Source organism: Anthonomus grandis, chromosome 12 (assembly GCF_022605725.1).
Source record: "Anthonomus grandis grandis chromosome 12, icAntGran1.3, whole genome shotgun sequence".
Taxonomy (NCBI): Eukaryota; Metazoa; Arthropoda; class Insecta; order Coleoptera; family Curculionidae; genus Anthonomus; species Anthonomus grandis.
The window spans coordinates 10,569,755-10,597,493 of record NC_065557.1 but is presented as its reverse complement, the minus strand read 5'-3'; the positions used below and the strand labels follow the sequence as shown (position 1 = coordinate 10,597,493).

General features: G+C 31.6%; 1 protein-coding gene across 1 annotated transcript in view; it reads left to right on the top strand.

Annotated features, from left to right (window-relative positions):
• The window catches only part of LOC126743312 (uncharacterized), a 31,304-nt gene extending 3,565 nt beyond the window's left edge, over nucleotides 1–27,739 (top strand). The window contains exons 2-5 of the mRNA XM_050450342.1: nucleotides 15,775–18,929; nucleotides 19,047–19,928; nucleotides 26,983–27,274; nucleotides 27,574–27,739. Coding sequence (XP_050306299.1) covers nucleotides 15,775–18,929; nucleotides 19,047–19,928; nucleotides 26,983–27,274; nucleotides 27,574–27,739 — 4,495 coding nt within the window. The remainder of the gene's footprint in view (nucleotides 1–15,774; nucleotides 18,930–19,046; nucleotides 19,929–26,982; nucleotides 27,275–27,573) is intronic.

The window sequence follows — 27,739 nt, the reverse complement described above, 5'->3', positions numbered from 1 at the left end:
AAATTCCTTTTGATTAACAAAGAAACACAATAATTATCAATAAAGTTTGCATATACATAATATACCCGATACATACATACAATGTAATTCAAATAATTCTTTCTTGAAGTCAATTTTAGACCTTTAAAGTGATATGTTAAGAATACTTGCTGGCAATTTGTTAATTAGCTTTAAGATATGGTACTATGAATTAGGATTGTTATCATATTTATATATTCTTACTTATATCTTCATAATTTTCGAAATGTTTTTATAGTTTTTAATTTATTATACTAAGAAACAAGGCAGAAAAATAGACAAAGTATTTACAATTCTTCGGCGACTAACTGGAGAAGGGGAAGCTATGATTTATTTTCTATAACTCCCATAGAAGCGCTTATACAAGTTTTAGAAAATTGACCAAAATCTACTTTATACAATTTAATTTCTTTATTTTAAGAAGATTGTAAATTCAGAATTTAAATATACCTAAAATGTTAAAATATAAATCTTGTTTAGTACAGGCATCAAGTGCAGAATTGATGTCAAACTCCTGGAGCTTTTTTATTCAACGTGCAACTTAACTTCACGTTTTTTAATCTGGAGTTCAAAAGTTTCTTTTTCTATATAAAAAACTGCTGTTTTTTTGTTTTAAAAATTGATAAAAATGAAGAATTCCAAAAAGAATAAAAAATACATAATTTGTTTGACAAGCTTTCTCAAAATATTTCAGAAAGAAATAATCGCAGATTATTAAATATAATATAAAATTTATATTAATTATTAAATATGTTTTGATTGCTATTTTTTTTTCATACTTCCTCCTAGGACAACTATTTTATTTCAAGAAGAAGGTAGGCAGTTTTTGGGCAGGTAAATAATTTATGATGTACCTATCAAGAAATCCTATAAACATTCACACAAAGAATATTCAAAATTTGAATATGCTTGAAAGATTCTGTTTAAAAAATAATGGGGTAAAGGGACAATACTCAGAATATAAAGCATCACTTTTTTGGGGCTCTTATAGATGGACATTCTTGAGTTTAACAGGTCAGTGAATAAAGCAAAAAATAAATTTATTGTGTAATTTTTTTTGTTAATTATTTAAATAAAAATCTTCTCATTGGTTGAATGAACAGCAAATTAAGCTTTTTCAAAAGTCAATTTATTTACGCTATTATCTGTGAAACCTATTTCAAAACCAGGTTGAGTAACCGACTTGGCAACTTCTATACATATCTTGTTGACAAATTAAATATCCCTAAGGTTTCAAAACGTTGATTTATCGATTGTCGCTAGTTTTGTCCTCCACATGCATATACATGTATTTTATTATTCATTTATGTGCAAATATCAGAATTATTGCAGTTTCAAACCAGAACACAACATAATAACGATTTTTTGATGTAATTACATTATTATAATGCGTGATAGGATAATTTATGGGTGGAACGGGATCAATTTTATTTTAATGTTGCTCATGCAAATTATTGCAATTTTGATCAGTAATTTTCGTCAGCAGATTTTAAATGCGCACATTTTTTGATGGTAATATGAATTTTTTTTAGCTCGGAAATAACTTATTAGGGTAGTATTTCTAAGATTTTTTGCAATACTCTTATTTAAACTTTTTTTGCTAAAAAGGGCTAAAAAATTGAAAAATTATGGACCAATAAACAAAATTCAAAAACAGTCCTTAAATTTCAAGTAATTTAGTACAAAGATTACTATTTTACTGTAGTAGCTGTGTAATGGCTAATATTTTATATTGTTATAATGCAAAATAAGTTTTTAAAATTAGCCATAAAATAATTTTTCAAGTATTAAATAACTAAAATATAATTTCGCTATATGTTTTAAAACAGTCTCAATATTTGTTATAAAGTAGCAAATTTGGCTTAAAATTTTACCATATTTATTACTTATTGCATTTCAAATGCAATTTGAATGTCATTTTTTTCTAATTATTATTATTGGATTTTTTGAACCAACTTGGCCTTATGAAATAACCTTTTTATGTACAAAAATACGAATATAACAAAGCAGTAAAAAAATCAACAACAGATGGTAGGGCTCTTAAGTTTAAAATTCCTTACACCGATTTTATAAGAGTTATCAAAGAAAAAATATCATTTGACTGGCAATTATTATAGGACCAAACAAATAATTAAATAAAATTTAAAAAAAATTCCAGCAATTAAGAAAATCTGTTTTTTTTAAAGATATAATAAAAAATTCCTTAGTACCATCACTCGTCTTAGGTCTTTCTATTCTTTATATCTGGCTGATATAAACAAAATAGGAATTAAAAATAATGTGGGGAAATAGGACATCTCCAACACCTTTTCTTAAAATGTGTGTTTAATCAGATGTTCAATTTCCAATAAGTTTTAGTAACTTTATACCGCTCAATGATATTGCCATCACTAAAGCTATCATATATAAAAATCTCATCCATTCTTCTTAAAGAGACCAACATACAAAATTGACGAAAACAAAGAAAATACAAAGTCACGGTCTCAAAACATATAATAGCAGGCTGCCACACGTGTTTCGCTCTAGCTAGAGCATCATCAAGCTATCATTTAGATAAATGTCGTCAAACTAGCTTTTTTAGAGGAAATAAAAAGTTCAACACTTTTTACTCAATGCAAAGAGTAACTTTGAAATATGTCTCCAGAATCAAGGATGTAGGTGCCATTTTAGAAGAAAACTTATCTTTTGTTGAATATATTAATACAGTTACAATGATATCATCGAATATTCTAGGCTTTGTAGTTAGAAGCTGCAAGTTTAGGTAGTGCATCGGCAATCTGGGTCTCCGAATCATGCAATACGTATCATATTAGCAAAAACTAACATAATTTCTTGCGACTTTGCTGGATGCGAAACTTGACTTGATCATAGTGGACCACAACTGTAGAGAAATAGAAAATCAACTCAGTTTGCCACCTGGAAGATCGCAGGGCGCAGCTGGATTTAAATTTCTGTATATCTTAGTTAGTCGTAAAATAGAGTGCCGATAGTTACTTAACTTTTTATACATTGTATTTAGTTTTATTTTAATAGGATTGCATTTCGTTTTTTCCACATTTCCACAAAGCCAGCTATGGTTACGATTCTCCTTTAGATAGATATGCCGGATATGCGAGAAAACTATCTGGAAAATTTTGGTATTATATAAGTCAATTAAATAAGAGTACATTTCGGTTATAATATAATATGAGTCTGATGTGAACCACTTTACTTTATTATTACAGACATTTGTAAGCCAACATTATAATAATCCTTGGATAGGGCATCAATGTGTTTTTTAAATGACAACCACCATTTTTTAATGCAGAATGAGAAAGAACGTTTTTTTTTACAAAGGATATGGTACAAATGAATACTGGTTACATAAGCAATTTTGAATGAAAAATGACGATAAAATGTAAAATTAAAGAAATACTTATCTAAATTAAATGTTCGAATTGAGCACCGTTAACAACCTGACAATAACCAAGGCGATTTAAAAATTCTTTTTGAATGTTGTCAATGACATCTGGAGTCATATTTTTAATTTCCTGGCGTATTTGTTCTTTTAAATCTTCTAAACTCGCTGGTTCAGTGACATACACTTCACTTTTTAAGTATACCCATAAAAAATAATCGAGATGAGATAAATCTGGCGATCTGGGTGGCCAATCAATGAACCCTCGTCTACCTATCCAATGATTTGGAAAACCTTCTAGATCATTGCTAACGGGTAAAGCATAGTGTGGCGGGAAATCTTGCTGAAAAAAAAGATCACCTTGGTGCATGTCAGGTTTTTCCAAATCCAGTTATCAGAGTTATCAGAGCGGTGATAAAATTATTTTGAAAAAAGTCCAAATACCTCTCACCAGTGAGAGTATCATCAAAAAAGTAAGGTCCTAAAACTCTTCCTTCCACTATAACGCACCACACATTGACTTTTTGAGGGTGTTGTGTATGACATTCTGTGAACCAATGAGGGTTTTCGATCGCCCAGTATCGACTGTTCTGTCTGTTCACATGGCCGTTTAGAGTTAACGTTGCTTGGTCAGAAAATATTATCCGTTATACAAAATTATTGTTATCATTACATAATTACTGCATTTGCTCATAAAATTCATTTCGGCGATCAAAATCCTCTTCCGATAGCTCTTGAAGTAAGAATATCTTATAAGGGTGGAACTTTGCTTTTTCCAAAATTTTATGCACAGTAGATCGCGACAAGTTAACATTAGATTCCGTGCCTGTGATTGTGGCTTTGGGATTATCTTGGACCGTTAAGCTCATCTTCTTCAGTTATTGAACCCCGACCCGCTTTTTGAGTATCCCGAACATGCACGAATTCACGAAACTTTGCTTCAACTCTGCTTGCCATTCTTTGGCTAATAGGCGACCGATCAAGATGAGTTGCATTGAACAACTGAACCACCTTCTTTTAAGTATGCGACATATCTCCGAAACCAATCATATACAAGATTTCGATTCTTTCACGTTCGGTTAATTTTCTCATATTTCATACAATAACAGTAGGTAATAAAGTGTAGTTACTAATAAAACGCAGGATCACACTGCTTCCGCCTCTCACAAAGAATAAACACCACTTGCAAATGTAAAAATCCTTCAAATAGTTGCACCAAAATACATTCATTTTTTGACACTGACAACAGCAACGACAACAATAACTAAAAAACCAAAATACCAATATTTAATTTAGATAGGTATTTCTTTAATTTTACATTTTATCATCATTTTTCGTTCAAAATTGCTTATGTAACCACTATTCATTTGTTCATTCTTTCTGATTCTGTCATATCTTTTTGTGAGCCGCCCTGTATATTTAATATTCACGTGGCAAAACCCTAAACCCAATATTAAAATCGACGGGTTCGTGCATTTTTTTTCAGAATCGGGTCATTTCATATTTATTGAATTTATCCTCTACTCCACGGAGGCACTGTATAAAATAATTTTGTTTCGTAGTAGAATTTATGCGCTGCGTGGGACTACATCTTATATTATTTTTATCATTTTTTTTGTAATATAGGGTTAAGTCCGGTGATAACTAAATAATTTAAGAGATTTAGTCCGTCCATGTACTAGCCTTAGTTCTAATCTGCGATACTATCAGTGGTTCGGCATCATTTATTGCATAAAAAATCTTTTTAATTCGGTTTCCTGATAGATAATTCACGCGCATAAATTACAAAACGTGGAGAAATCCCCTGCAGTTTACTCCATACGTATGTATTCTGTTGCGACCGGAGAGCGTGCAAACCGTTCTCTCCATTATTCTTCTTCGTCCATGGCACGCAACGCACCGGCTCATGAAAATTTCATGGGTTAATTCCTCGCGGCGGAAAAAATATTGTTGTATATATGCATCACACACGGTGTATTGTTTTTAAGTGAGTCAGGCCGGTTAAAAAGTGAATAATTAAACAGGCCAGTGCGAGGCGTGTTATTGTGGGTTTGGCAACGAAAATGTTTCGTTTTTTTTTCTTTTATCGTTTTACTGAAATCTGTCAAATGTGGCAGTTTATGCGTGGATCTGATGAGACTCCATGAGAGAGAACGTCGTGATTGTTGGCAGCTGTTACTGGGAACGAAGAATTTCATATTTCTGTCTTGTTAAGGCGGTGCCTTTTACTCCTACCTAAATGTAATTTTCTATTTAACAGTGATTATTAAAATTATAAACCGGTGATTTATACCATGAATCGGAAGTCAAAATGATAACTACGGGGACGCCATTTGATATCATGACGATCTTAAAGTAATGGACTAATGTTAAGCAATTAAAAGTTTAAAACATTCGATTGATTTCAAATTACTAGACACTTTTTCCATAATATCCACATCTATGCCCTACAGCCCCATCTCCATCTGCATCTCCATATACCATCCTCAAAATCAGAATACTTTTAACACAAGTAACCACTTTATGTCATAATGTATTTAGCGATTTATTAAGAATGAAAGAATTTTGTTCCAGAACTTTTAGTTTTTTGGAACAAGGATTATCTTGCGGGCCTCTGTAGTCAATAATTTTTTATGCTTCTTCCTTCAGTTCTTTTACTTTATTTTTATTTTTATCGAGTTTTTTTCTAGGCATTGTAAATAATTGCAATATCTTAGTCAATATTTATGTGCATTCCATGTATTGAAAAGTTTGTTATAGTCTAGTGTAATTTTTTAACAATTTTTCATTTTATTCCATATATTTAAAACTATTTTTCACCTATTCCACGCATTTCAATTTATTCCAGTCTTTTAGAGCCATTTTCTTAGTTCCTCGTGTATTGAAAATAATTTTTCATGATTTGCAAGCATTTACATTTTTTATTTTATTCCCGATTCTTAACGTAATTATCCATGCATTTAATTTATTCAAAAAGCAATCACGTTTCAATTTATTCAAGTCCCAATAGTCCACATCTTTAACGTAATTTGGTATGACTCCCTCGGATTTCAAATAACGTTTGATTTTTTTCAAGTTCTTACAGGAATTAAAAATCATTTTCCAGGCATTTAAAATAATTCTAAATTTCATTCCACATCTTTTTTTGTAACATAATTGAAGACGTGATTAGTGTAATTTTTTACGTCTTCCATGCATATGAAATAAGGTCTCAATTAACGTTTCAATATTTTACAGTCTAAAGAAATAATTTTATAGTTTTAAGTTGTCTCTTTTAACCTATTCCATTATTCCTAATTTATAATTGTTGCCTTTGAAATAACCCTTTATTTTATTTAAGTTTTTCCAGAAATGTAATATTATTTTTCATGATTTTTAAAAATATTTCTAAGATACGTAAAATAACGTTTTAATTTATTCCGCTTCATTAGCTGAAATTTTTTCAGTTTAACAGGTATTGGAAATAATTTTTTTAGGGCAATTGAAGTACCTTTTCTGTTTAGTCCAGATACTTGACATCAATATTTACGATTTTTCGAATAATTTTTAAATTTATTCCAGCCTTACTGACCCACTTTTATGGATTTTCAGGTACTGAAAATAAGCACTTGAATTTTTCGTTTTATTCCATGATCAGATTTAATTTATTCTTGTCCTTTGAAGTACATTTTTTCACTTTCTCAGGCATTACAAATAGTTTTTTATAGCATTTATATATATTAAATTTTATTTAATATAATTTTTATTTATTTTTTTAAACATATTTGTCATTTAGGCATTTACGATAATATTTTAATATTTTACTGTCTATTTATAATCCCATTTTTTTACACATTTAACGTAATTATTTACGACGAAAATTATTAAGACCTCCAGGTATTTAAAATAATTTTTAATTTTATTCCAGATCCTTTTTTTACGTCTCTCGGGCATTTCAAATAACGTCATAATTAATGTTTCAATGTTTGATAGTCTAATAGAATATTTTTTTAGTCCTCTAGATATTGGAATCGAACCTTCACTTATTTCAAATATTTGCGGTAATTTTTTACAACTCTCACGCTTTAGGAATTGTCAATTATTTTAATTCTTCTAGAAATTAAGTACACTTTTCCATGATTTGTAGCCTGCTTTACCTTTTCAGTGTATTTAAAATTACGTTTTAATTTATTCTGGTTCTTTTTATGACATTTTTTCAGTTTTCCAGGCATTGGAAATGATTTCCATGCCATTTCATAGAAGGAAGTCATTTTCTATTTAATTCTAAAGATTTTATACCATTTTTATGACTTCCAGGTATTTAAAATCACCTCTCAATTTATCATAGTTCTTTAGAGTCTAATTTGTCACTTAAAGGTATTCGAATATATTTTTTATAGCATTCCAGTCCAGGCATTTGCAATAACATTTTAATGTTTAACAGTCTGTTCTTTATTATTCCACATAATTTAAGATAACTTTTTACTTTGACGATTTGCATATATTTGAAATAAAGCTTTATTTTGTTTAAGCTTTTCCAAAAATTTAATATAGTTTCTAATAATTTCTAGGTCTTTTTTGCGTGTTTATCAAGATGAAATGTTTTCAGTTTTCCAGGCACTGGAATAAAGTTGTATAGCACTCAATGTCATTTATAATTTTTGTAAATATTTGACGTCCAGGCATTTACAATAACCTTTCAATGTTTTATAGTTTGTTCACTATTCCATTATTCCACACATCTGACTGAATTTTTAACCACTTCTATGAATTACAAATATTGTTTAGTTTTTTCAAGTTCTTCCAGGAATTGAAAATCGGTATGATTTCCAGGTATTTAAACTAATTTTTAATTTTATTCCAGATCCTTTTCTTACGTCTTCCAGGTATTTGAAATAACATTATGATTAAGGTTTAAATGTTTTATAGTCTAATGGAATAATTTTTCAAGTTGTCCTGATGTTGGAATAGAATTTTATGAATTATTTCAATCTTTATTATTAAATATTTAACGTAATTTTTATTATTTCCACGCTTTTGAATTAATGCATAATTTTATTTAAATTCTTCTAGAAATTAAATATATATTTCTATAACTTCTACATCATTTTGCGATGTTAGGGTATTTAAAATTACGCTTATTTACTTTAATTAAAAATTACGCTAATAACGAGTTATTCCATAAATCTAATTTTCATTATTCCATACATTTAACTTAATTTTTTACAACTTTCTCGAATTTCAAATAACGTTTAATTTTTTCAAGTGATTTTTAAATTTATTCCAGATTCTTTTCTTAACATAATTGGTAACGTAATTATTTATATCTTCCAGGCATTTAAAATAATATTTTAATGAAAGTTTTAATGCTTTAGTCTAATAGAATATTTTTTTAAATTGTACAAATATTGGAATAGAATTTTCGGTTATTCCATTATTCTAAATATTTTACGTCTTTTTATGACTTTCACGAGGCTTTACAATAATGTTTCAATGTTTTACAGTCTGTTCATTATTCCATTATTTAAATAGTTGACGTAATTTTTTACTTTTTTTATTACTCTGGATATTTAAGGTCACTTTGTACGATTTCCACGCATTTGAAACAACGCTTTATTTTATTCATTTCTTCCAGAAATGTAATATCACTTACGAAGACTTTTTTACCTTTCCAGAATATCTAAAATAACGTTTTAATTTATTCCGCTTCTTAATATAATTTTTTTTTAGTTGTTCAGAAGTAATTTTCAATTTTAGCCCATATACTTGACTCCCAGGCTTGTCAAATAATTTTTAATTTTATTGCAGCAACTCAAATCAATTTTATATCATTTTATGAAAATAATTTTTTAGTACTTCTAGGCATTTAAATTTTTTTATATATTTCAGATATTTTACGTTATTCTTTATGTTTTTCAGGCATCTAAATTAATGTTTTAATTTATTGCAGTCTTTTAGAGTAATATTTTTACTTTTCCAGCATTTACAATAAGGTGTCCGTGCTTTACAGTATGTTCGTTATTCCATTATTCCACATATTTAACATAATTTTTAAGACTTCCTCGGATTTCAAATAACGTTTGATTTTTTCAAGTTCTTTTAGGAATTTAAAATCATTTTCCATGACATCCAGCTATTTAAAGTCTAAAGTCATTAAGTCAACAAGTTGTATTTTTTTTGCAGATGCTTTTTTTAACGTAATTTTTTATGTTTCCTAATAATAATGTTTCAAATAACGTTTTAGGGTTTTATAGTCTAATTGAATATTTTTTTTAGTCCTCCAGATATTGGAATGGAATTTTTAGTTATTCCATTATTCTAGAAATTTGGCTTCTTTTTTACGACTTCTATAGGGTATTTTGAAATAACGCATTATTTTATTCAAATTCTTCTAGAAAATTAATATAATCTTTCTTGGAATTTTCTTTTATTATAATTTTTCTTTACATTTTTAAAATTTATTTTTTGTCCATTATTTCAAATGTCTTAAAGCCCTAAGTTCTTAAATCTACAATTAAGCAGTTCCAAAATATTGCACCATAGATTCGAGAATTAACGCTTTTGCTGGCAATAACTGACATTGATAAAATGGCAGAACTCGTTAGGGATCCATCACTAACCTCCAAGCTCAATCAATATTTAAATATTCTGAATTTTAAAGTAATGGTCTTAGAATATTTATTCAGTACTATTCGGGAATATTTAAAATTTTCGAGTTTATATTTTATGCATATTCACAAGACCTAACGGAGTCAGGCAAGCATGGACCTTATGGAATTAAGCGCAGCCATTGGGAATTTCTGTTTTAATTTTTTCTAATAACTCATTAGAATGTTCTTAAATTGTTTTTGCCATCAACGTTTTGAAAACCGTTTCTTATTTAATAATTTCATAGGAGCTCATTTCCAGTCCAACAGCAAGATTTTTAGGAGTTTTTCCTGAGGATAGATGTGGGAATAGAAACGTGTTTTGGCTTAAGGTAAGAATTTTATGCTCGGACATAAATTACATAGACATTTCATGAAATAATGGGAATATATTTATGATGTTTTAGCTTTAAATTGTGATATTCTTGCTTTCTATTTTGAACTGCGAAGGACAAATATGAATATTCAAGTAGTTGATACACATCATTCCCTAAATGGTTCTGAAATACTTTAACTTGAAAAAAATCTTGAATTAATACTTCAAAAACTGATACAAAAACTTTATTTGTTGTAAAACTGGATGAACCATGTGTTAGATAGCAAACTTGACCTTGCAATAACATTAAATAATAATGTATGCAATTTTATTTCTAACTTTAGAATGTGTTTTCTATGCGAGGTGAGTCACAGGAAATTACATGGTCGCCATGATAACCGCAATATAACATCCTGTGTGGGTTTATTGATAAAATCTGTATTATATGAGTAGTACTCGAGTTGGGTTAAAAGATACATAAGATGAAAATTTTATATGGTATACTGCGACGATCTTTAAATATACAGGGCGTACAATTGAACAGCAACTCTTGTTTATTATAAGAAAAAATTTTTAAACCCAATTTAAAATAAGAAGTTGGTCTTACTTTATATGGCCGCGATTAAAATATCCAATTGTTTTGGGTCTGGTAATTTAATATTCAAGTTAAGTTCCTGAAGAATTTACATTTTGAAAGCACAAAGCTAAGCGGGAAAGGCTTGAATGCATAAAAAAGACGGGACTGTTCGTACATTTAAAGTAGGAAGGTTGTTAAATAAGATTCGTTTTGGATTTTAGTATTCTATGATTGTAAGAAGTTAAAATTGTAACTTATAATTATTTTTAAGATATGCGCTGATGCTCTTTCTTATATATTAAAGAAACATTTGCCCAAATTAAAAATATCATGTTAGCAATTTCGTTTTTTTTTAATGGTAAGTATAAAACATATACACATCATCTTACTAGCCATTAGAAGTAGTAACTGGGCGTCAAAGTTACTTTTTCTCACGAGTAGTTAAGGTTATATACAATATAAAAGAAGATATACAGGGTGGTCCAGTTTAAACGTCATAAATTTTAATATGTGATAGAGAATTTAAAAATAAATAGACTTCATCATTATAAAATTTTTCCCAGAAATTTCTAATAACAAAGATACAGGGTGTTAAAGCTAAGAATAATTATTTGTTTATTTATCATAACTTTTAAACTGCCAGCTCAATTTTAACTAAGTTTCGCATGCAGGTTATTATAGTGAATTGGCAATTACTAATAAAGCCAATTTTTAAAAAGATTGCCAATGGCATAACATACGGAGCGACTTGGTTCTTTTTTGATTCAAATCTGCGTGTTGCAAAATTATGATTTGAGGTACTGTTTTTAAAATATCTTAGTTTAATTGTACAGAAACGCCAGTAAAAATGCCGCAAAAACTTAAAAAAAAAAGAAAATTAGGCTTGAATTTTAAATTAAACCTGTCAAATAAAATAATGACTTAAGATAATTTTTGATTATCTTTTATATTCAACTTTTTACAAATCCAAGCCCGATTTCCTTTCTTTTATAAATTTTTGCATCATTTTAGCAACATTTAAGCAGGTATTTCTCCACACTCAAATAAAGATATTTTAAAAATAGTACCTCAAATCAAAATTTTGCAGGAGTAACTTTTTTTTCCAAATTAAATGGAGAATCTAACAGTTGACTTCTTATAAAAAAATATTTTATCACCTCGCAGATTTGAAAAAAAAGGACCAAGTCCCTCCGTATGTTACGCCACTGGCAATTTTTTTTAAAAATTGGCTACATCACTATTTGACAATTTACTACAATAACCTGCATACGAAATTTTATTAAAATTGAGCTGTTAGGTTAAAAGTTGTGATAAATAAGCAAATAATTATTCTTAACTTTAACACCCTGTATCTTTGTTATTAAACATTTCTGAGAACAATTTTATGATGAAAGTCTATTTCTTTTTAAATTCTCTATTACTTACTAAAATTAATGAGGTTAAAACTGGACCACCCTGTATAAGGTGCTTTTCAACATAATCAAAAGGTGACTTCAAACTTAAGTAAAGCATAAAATGAGTCAAACCTGAAAAAAAATAAACTTTTTTTTTATTCACATTAATGTGGTCAATATTAGTCGGTATCAGTTATTGTGAACATAAGCACCATAAGCATTAATGTGCAATATTTTCAAGCTACTAAATTCTAGAATACGGGTTATCATTACAAAAGTCTTAAACAGCAACGATGATTATGTGTAATGGTATTACATAATACATAACGAAAAAAGGAAACCACCAACCATGATATAATCCAACATGATCCAATATGATTAATACGTAAAATCATCTGCATATAACATGCTAGTTAATAAAAAAAAAGCGAGGATCAAGTTATAGTGTTCAGAGGTCCAGAAGACAAACTTCAGAAGTGGGAACAAACCTTTCTAAAAGAGCTCTTCTCACTCTTACTAAGCCTTTTATTTATACTCCTCAGAGAAGCCACCTGCCATCAACCTGCTTAGAACTAAATTAACCAACCTTATCAATTAGTGTATTTATAAATAATATTTAAATTTCAAATTTTATTTAGTATTATTACTGGTTTTCCAGCTCCATCATCAATATTCAAAGAATCAATATTTTCTAGTACCTGGTGTCGAAAATTTGCTAATAACCATAGGTTCCAAATTATTTAAATTTTATCGCCACTTTTATCACTACTAATAATATCTTTACTTTGTATAGGTTCTAGTAGTCTTTTTATATATTTATAATTTTGTATTAGGCTTTAAAAATTTTAATCCAAGTGACTTTATAGCTTTGAAAAACCTTAGTTTGATTAAGGAGTAATGAAATTCATCTGTTAAAAGTTAATTTTAACAATTTATTTTATTTTATGATTTTATGGAATCGAAGTTTATGGTTGTCAAACGAATAATACCTTTTTTCTCAAGTAAATAATTTTTGCCTGAACTTTCTCCCAAATCCCAACATGTGTTTTTACCTACTTTTTAAGAAATGCCTTTGTTACCAGTTTAGCTTAAGTGCACTTAAAAATCCATTTTTCTCCTCAAGTTCACTTAAGTGTTGGCCCCATGACACACGTGCATCCCACATTTTTACCCAACATTTCACCCCGAGTCCCACGAGAAAAAATCAGTATTCACTCCGTCGCCGCAAAAAGAAGTACCTACTCTCGCGCCCCCGAAACACAAGGTTTCTTTCACCAGTGAAGTAATTCACAAAGCTTAAAGTACCGAGAAAATAAGTTAGTCAAGAGCAAGTTGGCGCAAGCAATTCCTCTCTCTCTCACTCTCTTCCGTTTAAGTATTTGTCTAAAGTTCATATATGTATACCTAATTGTTACGATAAAGTAGTTTAAGTTATGTAAAAAGGTCTATAGTGAATAAGTGTGCGTAAAGGTGGAAAATTGAACTGAAAGTGAGTGCAACGTTGTGAGTGCAACAGTGGTTGTCAATAGCTGCACAAACCAAGGTGACGTTAGTGCTAATGCCGTTCCTGGTTCCTGCTAAGTTCCTGCTATTGGTCTTGTGATTCTGGAAGGCTGGTAACGTCAACTAATATTGTAAACCCTGTTAAATAACTAACTTCAACATTGTAAATCGTTCATTAGTCTATACCTGTAAATTATTACTAACCAAAAGGTACAATAAACCCTTATGTAATCGTAAATCACAACTGTGTAATTTATTGAACTGGACCTATGTCATTGAAGGGCTCGTCAATGCAGTAGCCGTTGCTCGAGCAGGTATAGGTAGGTTTTTTAAGAAACCCTAATCTATATTCATGGTCCTTCGAGCCGGATCTTCCCAAGTTGTGATTTTACGATTCATCTAAGCAAAAACAAAACATACTTCTTGTGTAAAAAGTATATAATTGGTTCCGACATATGTGTCGGTGGTCCTTCGAGTAAACAGTATTTTAGTTAATTACTTACTAACAAACCTTTTAGTTATTTGTCCCTTGTTATTTTGTTATTTTCACTTGTTACTTGTTATAATTGTTATTTGGAAATAAGTAGCAACTCACTTTTTACTTTTTCTTTTAAATTGTTTATTGGTAATTAGTTTATTTTCTCTTAACAATTATTGTTTAAATTTAAAGAAAATCTATTCCCAAAAAATAAGCATCTGGTTGTCTCGTAATTTTTTGTGTTTATTCTGTAAGCCTAAAACTAAAAAATAAAATGGCTGAAGAAATAGAAATATCAGTAGAAGCGTTGGTTAAAAATCGCGGATATTTAAAGGCTAAAGTAACACGAATTGTTAATTGGTTTTTAGAAAATAATGATAGTATACATGACTTTTTAGAAATTCAGGTACGTGAAAGTATGTTAACCCACGCTTTTAAAGATTTTGAAGAGGTAGAAAAACAAATTGTAGTTTTAGATATAAGTAAAGTAGACAAGGATGATGTAGAAGACAAATACTTAACGTGTGTTGCTAAAATGCAACGTAAAATTTTAGAACTTTCCCCGCAAGCGCCAACTCAAGTAAGACATATAGTTCCCCAACACTCTCATTCCCCAAATGTTAGTTTGCCCCAAATTAGCATACCTCCATTTAACGGAGACATCACTAAATGGAATGCCTTTTTTCAACTTTTCTCTACCCTTATTCTAGATAATCAATCTCTCTCTGATATTCAAAGATTAATTTATTTAAAATCTTATTTAAGAGATGAACCCCTAAATTTGGTCGATAATTTACAATTGACCACTGACAACCTCCAAATTGCCCTAAATACCCTTAGACAAAGATATGATAATCAATTATCAATTATTTTTGCCCATATTAAAAATTTAGTTGACATTCCTATCCTAAATAAGGTATCCTCACACACTTAGGGAATTTATAGTTTGCATAAAACAGAACTTTGATTCACTGAAAAATCAAAACATTCCAGTAGACCACTGGGATTTAATTTTAATTTATATTTTTTCTCAAAAATTAGACTTTGGCACAAGAAAGGCATATATATCCGAGAGAGGTTCTCAAATGCGCTCTTCCTCACATGTGGTCCCTAAGCTTGAAGAATTTCTAAGCTTTTTAGAAAAGCGTTGTTCGGTGTTAGAAGATCTCTCTGAAAGCCCTTCAACTAAAAATTATTCCCATGGACGTTCTTCTCAACACAACACTCCCTTTGTTAAAAAAATTTCACACTATGCTCATGGTGGGCAACGCCAAGGCAACCAAGTCATACCTCAAAACTCTCCTCAAAACTCTTGCTCACATTTTGTTGCAGGACAAAGGTGTCCCTTTTGTGAGCACCCTGATCACAAAATTTATACTTGTTTTAAATTTAAAGATCTTAGTTTAAAACAGAAACAGGATTTTGTTATTCATAATAATCTATGTTTTAATTGTCTCGGTTCAAGGCATCAAGTAAAAAACTGTACATCTCAGAGGTGCCAGATTTGTCATATGAAACACCATTCTCTTTTGCATCCAATGGATGATGCAGCACAGCCCTTGCAAAGCAGAAATTCACATTGGAGGCCAAATCCTCAAACCCAAAATGAACGATCTCAAAATTTTAACAGAAATTCGCTTCTCATAAATAGCTCCCATTCTCGGAATCAAGGTTCAAGCCAAAGCTCCTCTCAGACTCAAGAACCACAAATCCCAAGCACAAGCAATGAAATTAACTCGAATCGCCCTCACGCTAATAAACCTGTGACTTTGTCAGTTTTCGCCACTGAAGATAATGAAATTTTATTAGGTACTTCATTGATTCAAATACCCGACAAGAATGGTCATTTTATTATTGCAAAGGCAATATTAGATCCCGGGAGTACTATATCAATAGTAACCCAATCGCTGGTTCAAAGACTTGATCTCTCTCCTAAGACGCAGCCAATACAAATCTCTGGTATTGGCGGCAAAATTAAGCACTCTAATCACGCAATTTCCCTGAGAATTCATTCCTGTCACAATCACGATTACTTCCTGAATGTTAACTGCTGTGTATTAGACAAAATCACAGAAAAATCCCCTCACTTTAAAGTCAACAAATTTATGTTGAACCTTCCCAATAATACACCGCTTGCAGACCCCTACTTTGATACGCCTTCTACAATAGATTTATTGTTGGGAGCAGATGTATACTACCACATTCTTTCAGGCGAATACACCAAGGTTAACAACGACTCTTTAACGTTGGTAGGTACCTACTTTGGCCACATTCTTTCAGGATTAATCCCCTCCCAAGCTCTCGTTCACAAAACCCCTTTGGCAAATTCTAAGAATTGCTTTTTAGTGCAATCATTAAATTCAGATTGCTCACTGGACTCATTAATTGAGAAATTTTGGTTACTAGAAGATGTCTCGCCCACTCACGAAAAACCCCTATCCCCTGAAGATTCTATGGTTGAACAGAATTTTCAAAATACCACGGTATTTAAAGATGGTCATTTTCAAGTCGACTTACCCCTTAAAAGGCCCCAAGAGTCACATCCGCTAGGAGAGTCATATTCATTAGCCAAGAAAAGGTTTCACCACTTAGAAAAGCGTTTTCAAAAATCTCCTGACCTTTTTCTTGAATACAAAAAATTTATCGGTGAATATATCTCACTCAATCATGCACGAATTATTCCCCTTTCCCTTAAAACTGAAAATCACAACAATCGATACTTTCTGCCTCACCACTGTGTAATTCGTGAGGACAGTACAAGCACTAAACTTCGTGTAGTGTTTGACGGATCTATGAAAACGTCTTCTGGGCTATCACTCAATGACGTAATGCATAAAGGATATACAGTTCAACCTGAACTGTTTGATATTTTACTTAGGTTTCGAAGTTTTAAATTCGCTCTCACTTCTGATATCGAAAAAATGTATAGACAGGTGCGCGTTAACCCAAATCAAACTTACCTGCAAAATATTTTATGGCGCGACCATCCCTCTCAGCCAATGCAATGCATTGAATTACTCACCGTCACTTATGGCACGAACTGTGCCCCCTATTTGGCTACACGCACCCTGAATGAACTTGCCATTATTCATAAAGACGATTATCCTCTTGCGTCTCAAGCTATTTTATCTCAATGTTACGTGGACGATGTTCTCTGTGGGCAAGATACATATGAAAATTTGGTAGAATTACATAGGCAGCTGTTGGAACTTTGCAAGATTGGAAATTTTCACTTACATAAATGGTGTTCAAATAGCAATTTATTTTTGTCCAAAACTTGTGATAATGGGTCCCAAGAAAGTTTCACCATAGAAACCGAGGGAATTTCAAATAAAGTCCTTGGTGTAGGCTGGAATCCCGACTCAGATGAGTTTTTTATCTCTTTACCTGATACTAGGTCCGAAAGCATAATTACTAAACGTATAGTTTTATCTAAAATTGCGCAAATGTACGACCCCTTAGGATTCATAGCTCCCATTGTTGTAAATGCTAAATTAATTATGCAAAACATTTGGAAAGAAAAAATTAATTGGGATGAACCCCTGAAAGAACCCATTTTAACCCAATGGACCACCTTTATTAAAGAGCTTCCCCAACTAATGTGTTTAAAAATTCCACGTTTTTTCCTAGCTAATAATAATCCCAGTTCACTTCAAATCCATGGATTTTCAGATGCCAGCAGGAAGGCATATGGTGCGTGTGTGTATATAAGAGCCCTTTATCCTAACAAAAATGTCTCTTGTCAACTTATTACTGCCAAAAGTAGAGTAGCCCCGATAAGAGAAATTACAATTCCCCGCATGGAACTCTGTGGAGCACTTTTACTTTCCAATTTAGTCACTCGTGTGTGTTCCATATTAAAAGAAAGATTTTCAGTTGACAACATTAATCTTTGGACTGACTCTGAGATTGTACTTGCTTGGTTAAATGCCCACCCTTCTCGTTTCAATGTGTTTGTAGCAAACCGCATTTCTCAAATTCAGGTTTTATCTCAAGACTGCAAATGGCGTCATATTCCAACTGCGGATAATCCAGCTGATCATCTTTCTCGCGGATTTACCGCAGACCAGATTCTCACCTCTACGCTTTGGTGGAACGGCCCAAAGTTCTTACTGGACCCGAATTTAAATTTAAAAATGTATGAAAAGGGACCTTGCTCCACTGAAGAAGAAGCAAGAAAAGCAAAAACGGTCTTGCTTGTTAACTCCGAAGATTTCTGGATAACACTTTTTAATCGGTTTTCTAACTTCTCGCGATTGCAACGAACTATTGCATTTATACATAGATTTGTAAATAATTGTAAAGGTAATGGTAAAAAATTTTATGGTGCTTTAGCTGTAACTGAATTAAAGGCTGCAGAAATTTTTATAGTAAAGCAAGTTCAACACCAAACGTTTTCAAAGGAAATCAGTGAACTAAAGTCAGAAGAAAGAAAAATTTCAAACAAGCAAGTCCTTAGGTTAAACCCCTTTATCGATACCTCCAATCTCATAAGGGTTGGAGGCAGATTATCCCAAGCACCCATATCATTTGATCAAAAATTTCCAATTTTATTGCCCTCAAAAAACCATGTTGTTGGACTCTTGCTGAAAAAAGAACACATTAGGTTAGGACATGCTGGTCCTCAAACGATATTGTCAAATATTCGTCTTAAATACTGGCCGCTAAATGGATTAAGAGAAATAAAAAAGATCTCTATAAACTGTTTACAATGCTATAAATTTAAGCTTAAAACAGGAGAACAAATTATGGCAGATCTCCCTAAATCCAGAGTTGTCCCTTCTAGACCGTTTTTAACAACAGGTGTCGATTTTGGAGGACCATTTATTATTAAATCGTCATCTCTTCGACGCGCCAAAATTGAAAAGGCGTATATCGCTTTATTTGTATGCATGGTCACTAAAGCTGTTCATTTGGAGCTAGTATCAAGTCTCTCTTCACAAGCATTTTTAGCATGCTTTAAACGTTTTATTTCAAGACGTGGATGCCCGGCAACAATTTTTAGTGACAATGGTACAAATTTCTCTGGTGCCAGCAATCAAATTAAAGAAGTTTATGACACGCTTAAGTCACAACAGACACAAGAGCAATTGACTGCATTTTTCTCATGCCATGAAATACAGTGGCAATTTATACCTCCTTTCTCTCCTCACTGGGGTGGTCTTTGGGAGGCAGCTATAAAAAGTACTAAACATCACTTACGAAGATTAATTGGAAACCAGAATTTAACCTTTGAAGATTTTTCCACTATTTTAGCACAAATTGAGGCTATTTTAAACTCCAGGCCACTTCTTCCCCTATCAGCTGATCCACTGGACTTAACTTGTCTTACCCCTGGACATTTTTTAGTTGGAAGTCCTCTCGTTTCGTACCCTGAGCCCAATGTCTCGTCAATTCCTGAAAACCGCTTAGATCGTTGGCAAAGGTTAAGTCAGATTCAACAATTCTTTTGGACTAGATGGACCAAAGAGTATCTCAACAATCTTCAGAATAGGCCTAAATGGATGTCCCCAGTCCCCAATATTGAAACAAATGACCTTGTTCTTCTTAAAGATGAGAACACCAAACCTCTTGATTGGCCGTTGGCCAGAGTAGTAGACACTTTACCTAATAAAGATGGTAAAATACGCTTGGTAAAAATTAGGACTAAAAATGGAATATTTACTAGAAATATAACCAAATTATGCCCGTTGCCCAAATCTGATAGTAACTTAGTTTAACCATAGTATTTCTTGATAAGTTTTGTCTATAAGTTATAATGTATAATGTTTGTTGAAGGCAAAGCCTTCAAAAGGGGGGAGTATGTTAAAAGTTAATTTTAACAATTTATTTTATTTTATGATTTTATGGAATCGAAGTTTATGGTTGTCAAACGAATAATACCTTTTTTCTCAAGTAAATAATTTTTGCCTGAACTTTCTCCCAAATCCCAACATGTGTTTTTACCTACTTTTTAAGAAATGCCTTTGTTACCAGTTTAGCTTAAGTGCACTTAAAAATCCATTTTTCTCCTCAAGTTCACTTAAGTGTTGGCCCCATGACACACGTGCATCCCACATTTTTACCCAACATTTCACCCCGAGTCCCACGAGAAAAAATCAGTATTCACTCCGTCGCCGCAAAAAGAAGTACCTACTCTCGCGCCCCCGAAACACAAGGTTTCTTTCACCAGTGAAGTAATTCACAAAGCTTAAAGTACCGAGAAAATAAGTTAGTCAAGAGCAAGTTGGCGCAAGCAATTCCTCTCTCTCTCACTCTCTTCCGTTTAAGTATTTGTCTAAAGTTCATATATGTATACCTAATTGTTACGATAAAGTAGTTTAAGTTATGTAAAAAGGTCTATAGTGAATAAGTGTGCGTAAAGGTGGAAAATTGAACTGAAAGTGAGTGCAACGTTGTGAGTGCAACAGTGGTTGTCAATAGCTGCACAAACCAAGGTGACGTTAGTGCTAATGCCGTTCCTGGTTCCTGCTAAGTTCCTGCTATTGGTCTTGTGATTCTGGAAGGCTGGTAACGTCAACTAATATTGTAAACCCTGTTAAATAACTAACTTCAACATTGTAAATCGTTCATTAGTCTATACCTGTAAATTATTACTAACCAAAAGGTACAATAAACCCTTATGTAATCGTAAATCACAACTGTGTAATTTATTGAACTGGACCTATGTCATTGAAGGGCTCGTCAATGCAGTAGCCGTTGCTCGAGCAGGTATAGGTAGGTTTTTTAAGAAACCCTAATCTATATTCATCATCTGTTCAAACTTGATAATATTGCCATAAAAAAAGGTAATTCAAGAAATTGTTATTAGAAAGTTTATCTGATCAATAACCTTTAGTTTTAGAGTCTTGGAGTTAATTGCTTGATGGTAGAAATTATTATTTTTATCAATAGAAACCTACATTTGCTTTTCCCACATTATTTGATCATGCGTTTAAGAAAAAAAAGTTTAAATTCTACTTGGTTAATCGTCGTCAAAAGGTTTCTATTAGTTCATCTCTGTAATTTTGGAATTTGGAAAGACACGTTATAAAAATACTTTCTCAGGCCATTTTTAAACAGATTTTAAAAATAATTTCTTTTCTTAAATTTGACGTTTTGGTTCTACATCAACTTAATTGTTTCTTATAGCCACCCTATTGAATTTTTACATATTTTAATTGTAATACTACTGCACTTTATGTGTTTCAATTATAACACTTGCATATTGAATGAACCGTTTGGGTATTAAATATTCCCGAACTCCAAAAGAGGGAGAGAGAAGGTAAAGAAATTTATCAGGACAAAATGACATATATGTCTGATATGCAAGTGTGACAAATCATTGAAAAGTAATTTAAAAAAAACCTAATTAACATTAAGTTGATGACCCTGGAAAACCAAAAAGTCGAATTTGAAAAATAAAATTTTCATTTTAAAGTCTGTTTAAAAGTGTAAGTAGTTTTATTGTTTCTATAAAAAATACTATCAAAATAAACGAAAATGATAAAAATTCGAAAAATTCGGTTCGAGGGTTTGAGAAAGACTGAAGCTATATATAACTAATAACGGTGTAAAAGTCGCAAATAGTGCTTCAAAATTGTGCAAAATTGATAAAAAAAGTGACTTAACAAAAGACTGATTTTTTTGTGGCGGGGGAAGCTATCATAAAGTAACCCTCCCCCGCCATGAAAATTCGTCATAACTTTTTACCTATACTGGTGCAAATTTTGAAAATAATAGAGCAAAGTCGTACAAAATCACAAAATAGTGCAAACGTAAAAAATCGCAGTCTAGTTTTCATATAGTCTTAAATTGATACTGGAGAGGGGACTTATCTTAACTTTTTGTTTAATACGTGTTTCTTTGTGTGTGTTTGCTCTTTTTTCTTAAATCTTAATTCTTATTTAAATGATTAATCATCATAACTGCCAATTTTATTTCGATATTAATACCAGAGTATATAGTGAGGATATTAATTACCCAAAAAAATTAAATGTTATCTTTCGCGATAATTTAATTGGTTCATTTTCCTACCTGGAAATCTGACAGGTGAAATGTACTTAAGAGCTACGTCAAGAGATCATTTATCCGACATTTACAGCTATAATTGAAAATCTGTAGGTTGAGGTTTCAGCAGGATGGGTACCTCACCACATTATGCATTATTCGTTCGTTGATATTTAGATCAGACGTTTCCAAGATGATGGATTCGAAAAAGAGGTGCTATTCTAACTTCAAAAAGCATCCTAAGTGTGGTGCAGTTTCTGATAGTAAGTGTGAGGCTATTTACAATGTACTTAGTTATTTTCAGATAAATAGTAATGAGGATTCCGCAACCCTTTTGTCTGATATCTCAAAAGCTTTTGACTAAGTTAGCCATAAGATCTTGCTACGGAATTATGGCATAAGAAGAGTGGTGTTTTCATGATTCTGCCCTTATTTTAAATTGTTGACAGCAGATGTTTATAGGCTCTAACTTGGGGAGAGGGGTCCATCATGTGTCCGTTCTTGGTGTTAATATAAAGAAATAGATTTGGCAAAGCTGCGTTTATATATTTAACTCCGGTAATTTGTACTACCTTTAAGTTAAGTTCCTTTGTCATGTGTCTTTGTCTTTTCAATGCCATATTAGCAGTTAGTGCAGTAGTTTTTGATCTCTCTTTTTTAAAATGATGTCCGTTAATTAAGTTTTGCTTTCTTTAAGTAAATTCAATAAAACTTTTCCTTTAATTTTGTTTTCTTATGCAACCCTTGGGCCTACAGTATTTCGCCTTTATATCAATGACCTGTCAAATTTGGACATCCGGGGAAAATTTACCATGTTTGGCCATGACACAACGATTCTCTGGCATCGTCTTGATACTGACTCAATTCTTACTACTGTCAATACAGACCTTTTGCAGATTAAATCAGTGATTAAAAGAATCAATCTTTGTTCGACTCAAACCTTGTTTCTCTCAATGCGCAAAAGACTAAAAAAAAAGTCTTGTACTTTCGGGGAATACTGGAGGATGTCACTCTTATGGGTTCACAATCACATCACACTACAGGAAGGTTTGTTGGGATCATCATTGACAGCAACCTAAAGTTTGATACTGATATTACGGAGCTCGCAGGGAAGCTCTCATCTAGATGTTATGCAGTTAATGATATGTTGGAAAATCTGTCAAAATTTGACATTTCTAAAAGAAAAAAAAATTGATATCGTATTCAAAAATTTCAAGTAAAATCCGAAAAATTTTGTAATTTTGTTTTCACCTAACCCCTGTATAGGGAGGCTCAATAATTGGGGAAAGACCCTGTACACAGGACACACGTATTGGAGTTCCATTTTTATTATTGTTTTATTGAATGGTTTTATCTGTCTGTTATTTTATTAAATCTAATTTATTTTTGACAATGTATATTTACCTACCTTTATTATTAGCAGTTAAGAATTTAATTACTTATTTTGCCACTTCTAAATGCTTTCGGATATATTATTGTTTTCTGTGTAGTACTTTATTTCTCGTTGCTTTATTAAAAACATTTTATGTGCTGTAAAGAAATAATTTTAACTTTGACTATTAAAAGGCCTCCACAATTGCCAGATTTATCACCCCTTGATTTTTTTTCTTTGCATCCACTTAAAAAGCGAAATCTATGAATTTGAATACACTTTATTAGCAGATGTACAGAACAGATATTTAAATGGGTGCATTCAAACCGCCCCTGAAATATTGCATGTATTTGGTGGAGAATGAAGGTGGCTATTTCCAGCATTTATTAAGGTGACACGTAAGCATTGAAGATTTTAGAGCTGCTGCAACCCCCTCTTAGAGTTTTTAACTGTTATCCTCGTAAATAAATTTGACGAGTCCGAGCATTTTTTAAAAAAGCTAATTGACTGTTCATAATTGCCTTTGTTTCGTTTTTGATGCTTCACCCTGTATAGAAAGTATGGATATTCTTGATGAAGATTCTCGGTAATATATCAATTTTTTTAAGAAAAATAATTACTAATTGCAAATAATCGATTTATTTTCCTTTTACTCTTCTACTGTAACCGACGGTTGTTCCACCACTGCACAGTTCCACTGTTTGCTCAGGTATGGCAACGAAAAACAGAACGAACCAGATGCACATACATATTACAAATACACTGTCAGAATTCCTGAGAGTTAAACTAAACAAGACGCCATGTTGGCCTCCCATGTATATGCCTAGATAACAAATTCAAATATATACATACACAACGCGTTTAGAACGCGCGCGCCAGCAAACCGAATTTGTTTGAAAATGCAATAAACAGTTTGCGGCATTCGAAAATTTGTTTTGGCCGATTCCGGTTTATATACTTGGATTTGTAGAAAATTATTGGCATATATTTAGGCAGAACGAATGTATATAAAACTTACTTCGAAATTGATAGGAATTGTAAACGGTAGATGTGGATAAAGCCGGTGTTGAGTTAATTCTAGTCAGGTTTACAAGTCTCTAAAAAAAGTAGAGTCTAAAGATATAAAAATCGCAGAACTTTTAAACAGAATTGAGCAGTTCTTGTAAGAAAAGTTCTTTCATGTTTTGTATCTTGGTTACACCAGAAAGAAGCTGCAAGGCCAATACAGTTGCTGCAGACTTAGTAAGATAAACATGGAATACCGATTAAAATCAAATAATTTATTACAATTAAAATGTCTTGCAAAAAATTTAATTTTCTTCATTAAAAAAGATGCAGAAGAACCTTAAATTTCCCAAAATCAAATTTATATCTTCTTCTAAAGATGATGCAGATCAGGGAGCTACTCAAGGTAAAATAATCAGAAAACTTCGATAGGCACATTGAGAAAAAAAAGTTGAAAAGAACTTATTGATACAACCTTAGTTAATATTGTTAAATGTCGTGCATATATTTAGCATTTTATCTAAATAATAGTTTATATAACGGGTACACTATATGCCTTTAGGGTAGATAAGGAGCAGGGAACACTAGCAGCTTTAATGCAAAGTATGTCAAATATAGATAAGTAAAATATAACATCATAGTATGTTAGCTATATGTTATAAAATGGAGATAAGAGTTTGAAAAAAGATGAAAAATCTAGTTTTTTTATAATTTTTGCTTTTAAAGGTAGTTTTCTTCTATAAATCACTGAGAAAATAGATGTTAGGATAGTGAAAATGTCGTGCCTAAGAAGGCTTAACTTCAAACCGACAGATCCATTTTTTTACTAAAGCATCGATGACAGTAGAGGCTTTCTGGTTTAGTAGAGGTGAGGTATACACATCGTAGTATTCTTCTAGCCCTACTATATGACTATGAAATTGATTTCTTAAAAATTATCTCACTCTGCAATAGATTTCCTTAGTAGTTTTCTCAACACAGTCAGAATCTGAACCTACTTGGCAAAGAAAACAACAGCAGGTGTATATATGAGTTATAATAACCTTCTCTACCTTAACTTATTCAGATTTACAGTTCTGTTTTAATATTTTTCTAAAAATTTCGTTAATTTGTCTGTGAAATGCTATTTCTACCATCTTAAGCAATTTTTTAGCCAAAGAATTGTTTTTTAATTTTAACTGCCTTTGAGTTCCAATCCTTTAGTCAATATTTTCATGTCTACTTCAATTCTTAATATTTCCTAGTTACTTCAAAATTTCCTAATTAAGTCACCATCAATATGAATTACTGCATTCATTACTCGTAATGTTTGTATCCTTGGAGCGAGTTATTGAACAATTAAATACTGGTCAAACTGTAATAGCGGTGTTCTGTAACTTATCGAAGACTTTCGACTTTGTTAGTCGAAATATTAGATTTTCGGTGGATCGTTCTTCATTTATTGAAATATGTTGGTCTATAATGGTCGTATCTGAGGAATAAGTCTTAGAACTCTTTTTAACGCTGTTTTTAACTTACATCAATGATCTTGCTGCTTAAATATTCAGGGAGAACTTTTGCTGATAACACACTTATTGGCTGAATATTAAAAAAAGTCGTCCATTTCCTTAAAAACACCTAGATTCTAAAATCTAAAGAGGGCCAAACAAAGTCTCAAACAATCTGAATATTGCTAGTATAGCAGGAGTTTTATGAGATCCAGTTGTGGTTTGACTCAAATCACATGTCTCTGAATATTTGTAAGACTATGCTTTGGGTAAGAGAATAAAGAATCTTAAATATCTCATTTACTAGATTCTTGGGACTATAGATTAGGCTTGTAAATGTCTTTTCCATACCCTAGGAATTACCCAGAGACACTCTTTGGCAGTATGATAAAGCTTGAATGGCGGAAATTGGTATCATATGTCAACCATCTTGCTTTGCAAAATTGACAGGGAGCTGACATATGTGACATTGTTAACGTTGATCGAATATCATAGGTAATATATTTATTGATTGACTTTCCGGTAATCTAGCTCGCGGTAAGAAAATAGGTGGAATGCATAAAAAGTAGTAGATGCTAATGCTTCGCTAAAAAGTATTTACTTTGTAGCATTTGCTTTTACATAAAAGTATCTACTTCACCTATGAAGTAAATACTACACTGTATGGCCCAACAGAAGTACCTACACAAAAAAAATTTTTGAAAAAGTTTAATAACATGAAAACAAAAGTTAAGAAAATAGTTGACTTGAAAAAAACTGGAAATAAAAGAATTGTACTGCCGGAATGGCAAAAAAAAATTCTACGACTTATGGAATGTAGGAGAAAACCCAGTTCTACACAGAGGACCAGGTGCATGTCAGGCCGGTGTAAGCAATGAGATTGATGTTTTCTTCCAAAACAGTGAAGATGACTTCCTCAGTTCTAAATCTGGCTCCAAACAAGTTAAAGTCATGACACCAAAGATTCTAAAGCAGCTAATAAGGAGGAGACACTTATTCAACTACAAAAGACCTGTCTACGAAAACAAATTGAAGCATCCAAAGCCCAAATTTCTGCTTCTCGAGCTCTACAGTCTTCAGCCGAAGCTCAGGAACGGGCCGCGATTGCATTGGTAAATTTTGACAAAGCTGGTGGGCAGTTAGTTGACCATTTAATTATGCGGGACATGTTGGATTATTTGGACAACAGGAATATAAAATCTACATATGAACCCATAACTTAAATATAATATGAGGTGTAGTATCCATTTATTTCTTTTATAGTTTGATATTTTGTCACGAACTTAAAATTGAAATAATTAGTTTATTTAGTTGTTACTTTTTTATACTTAGTTTATTATTGAACATTTCATAAGTTACCTATTTAGTATATAATTATCATAATAATAATAATAATAACTTAAATTATTAGGTATGCTAGTTATCATTACGAAATAAAAACTCAGCAACTTCATTTCTGCGCTGTGTACCTTGATTTCGAATTTGTGCTTGATTACCCTCTGGCATTAGCTCATTGGGATGCTGAACTTCGATCTCAATTCGATCAAAATCATGGTATGGATCTTGTAGACATTTAG